Source organism: Octopus bimaculoides, chromosome 11 (assembly GCF_001194135.2).
Source record: "Octopus bimaculoides isolate UCB-OBI-ISO-001 chromosome 11, ASM119413v2, whole genome shotgun sequence".
Taxonomy (NCBI): domain Eukaryota; kingdom Metazoa; phylum Mollusca; class Cephalopoda; order Octopoda; family Octopodidae; genus Octopus; species Octopus bimaculoides.
The window spans coordinates 60,397,711-60,400,083 of NC_068991.1; the positions used below are offsets into that span (position 1 = coordinate 60,397,711).

General features: G+C 34.9%; 1 protein-coding gene across 1 annotated transcript in view; it reads left to right on the forward strand.

The window, feature by feature from the left end:
• The window catches only part of LOC128249100 (transforming growth factor-beta receptor-associated protein 1 homolog), a 16,051-nt gene extending 15,335 nt beyond the window's left edge, over positions 1 to 716 (forward strand). Inside the window, exon 3 of the mRNA XM_052971883.1 lies at positions 442 to 716. Within this exon, the coding sequence (XP_052827843.1) occupies positions 442 to 492 (51 nt within the window). The 3' untranslated portion in view covers positions 493 to 716. The remainder of the gene's footprint in view (positions 1 to 441) is intronic.
• Positions 717 to 2,373: the final 1,657 nt, after the last annotated feature.

Genomic DNA, 2,373 nt, shown 5'->3' on the forward strand with positions numbered 1-2,373 from the left:
TAATTTTCGCAAAGCGAACAACTGAAATGTAATAAATAAGTAGGACTACATACTTTAGTATCTAGTTGACATTCTCTTTGCAGTTTTTAATACAGAAACTCTTTTTGGCATTGAACTGATGAGCTTTGTGATTGTCCCTTGTGGAATTTCTGCCCACTTTTCACGCAACAATCGAAACAATTCATCTTTAGGTTTAGGTTTCTGTTGAGTTTTTTGTATAGCTCTATCTAGTATGCTCCAAAGTTTTTCAATTGGGTTCATGTCAGGAGATTGGTTTGGCTAAGGAAGCTTTTTGATTCCATTTTCAGTCAGCCATTATTGATTGCTTTTCGCTGTGTGGCATGGAGCCCCATCTTCCATGAATAAAAACTAATTTTTCACTGTTATCGTGTGAACACATCGGAAGTAGTCCTTGCTTAAGTATTTTGATGTATTTTTCAGAGTTTATGGTTCCAACAGATTCGATCAGCTCAGAACGACCATTGTTGGTGACAACTCCCCATACCATTACAGAGATACCGCCAAAATCCATTGGTCCAGGAGAGGGTTCAACACTGGAGTCTAGCGAAACTAACAGGGCTGACAAGCCAACTGTAAGAAGGAATAAAATGCACAAGCTAAAATTTACATTACGATTTTCCTTAGACACCCAGCTGTTTTGGTAACTTCTAGAATTTCTATATGATCCAATTCTTATTCTGTGTACCATAAAATCAATCATCTCAATCTACTTGATTTTGATATTTTAAAAAGGATTGGCGTAACTCTTCACAAAGGTAAAAAATCATGACGAAGGGCGCAATTCGATTGTCATAAATATTTTATTGGTTGAACGATATTTCAACAGTAAATCTGTCTTTGTCAAGTTCAAAATAAGAAGTGATAAAAATTCAAAACTATAGAAATTTATATGTAAAGTATGAAAGAGAGCAACCAGCATCCGCATTTTGATGGCAAGACGTCATTAGTCTTCAAGTTTCAATTTTATAACAGGTGAAAAGAAAAAAAGACAGAAAAAAAGAAGACAAAAAAGTGACAGAAAAAAAGAAGACAAAAAAGAGACAGAAAAAGCGGAAAGAAAAAGAGATAAAGAAGAATATTTAATCAAACAATTTTGTATAAATTGATGATATTCTCCTGCCATTTTTATTCATTCCGCCAGGGCATGATGTTAATAAACCGCAAGCATGTTTCTCCTCAAGCTTTCTGAGAAGTGAAAGTGAAGCAGATTCAGAATATTTTCTGAGAATATGCACTTTCAAGTCTTCTTCAAAATTGTAGCCGCTTGAAACGAAATGTTCGGCAAGTTCTGTCGAACTATTGTTATTATGCCTGACGTCGAATCTGTGCCCATTAAAGCTTTTGTTTAATTGTTCTGTTGTACAACCAACATAAATCAAGTTGTGTTTCATGCATTCTGCCGCGTACACTAAATGGGAATCTCTACATGTCCCACCTTCTGTATATATTATAACATTTCTGTTATGATTCCTGATGGAATTCACTTGACTCATGTGGTTGCACAATGAACAGGGCTTACCTCGCTTGCGGCTTTTCTTTAAGGTACAGGGTGCAGACACTCCAATGTTCATTTTGGCTACAATAGGTGGCTGAGGAAATATCTGTTTGAAACGAGGATATTTTTTCGCCACATGCCCGTAACTTTCATGCAACACTTTTGAAATGCCAGCGAAATTTCGGTGCCAGTTAATCACTAAAGGAATTCTGTCACCTATTGTATTGTGTTTGCTAAAATTGTGCGTGAAGGTTTAACTATCTTTGCTAGTCTTATCTATTTCATTTGCTATTTCCTTTAATCGTGATTCACTGTAACTGCGTTTGACATAATGATGTACAAAATCATTTGCATGTTTCCAGTAATCCTCTATGTCAGTATAAATCCGTTTTATCCTCAAAAATTGGGATTTCGGATTTGATTGAATAATATGATGTGGATGATCAGAGCGGCGGTGGCGATAAATATGGGATGATGTGGTCTTGCAAAATAACTCTCAGTATTCTGCCTCCAGAAAACTTGACTTTTGTGTCTAAAAATTCAACGCTAGTTTTTGAAAAACTAGATATAAATTTTGTGTTTATTAGATATTCTTCTTTTTCTCTTTTTCTTTTCTCTTTTTTTTTCTGTCTCTTTTTTTTCTCTTAGCCTGTTATAAAATTGAAACTTAAAGACTGATGATGTCATTCCATCAACGTGTGGACGCTGGTTGCTCCCGTTCATACTTTACATTTAAATTTCTATAATTTTGAATATTTCTCACTTCTTATTTTGAACTTGACAAAGACAGACTTACTGTTGAAATATCGTTCAACCAATAAGATATCTATTACAATCGAATGGCGTACTTCGTCTTA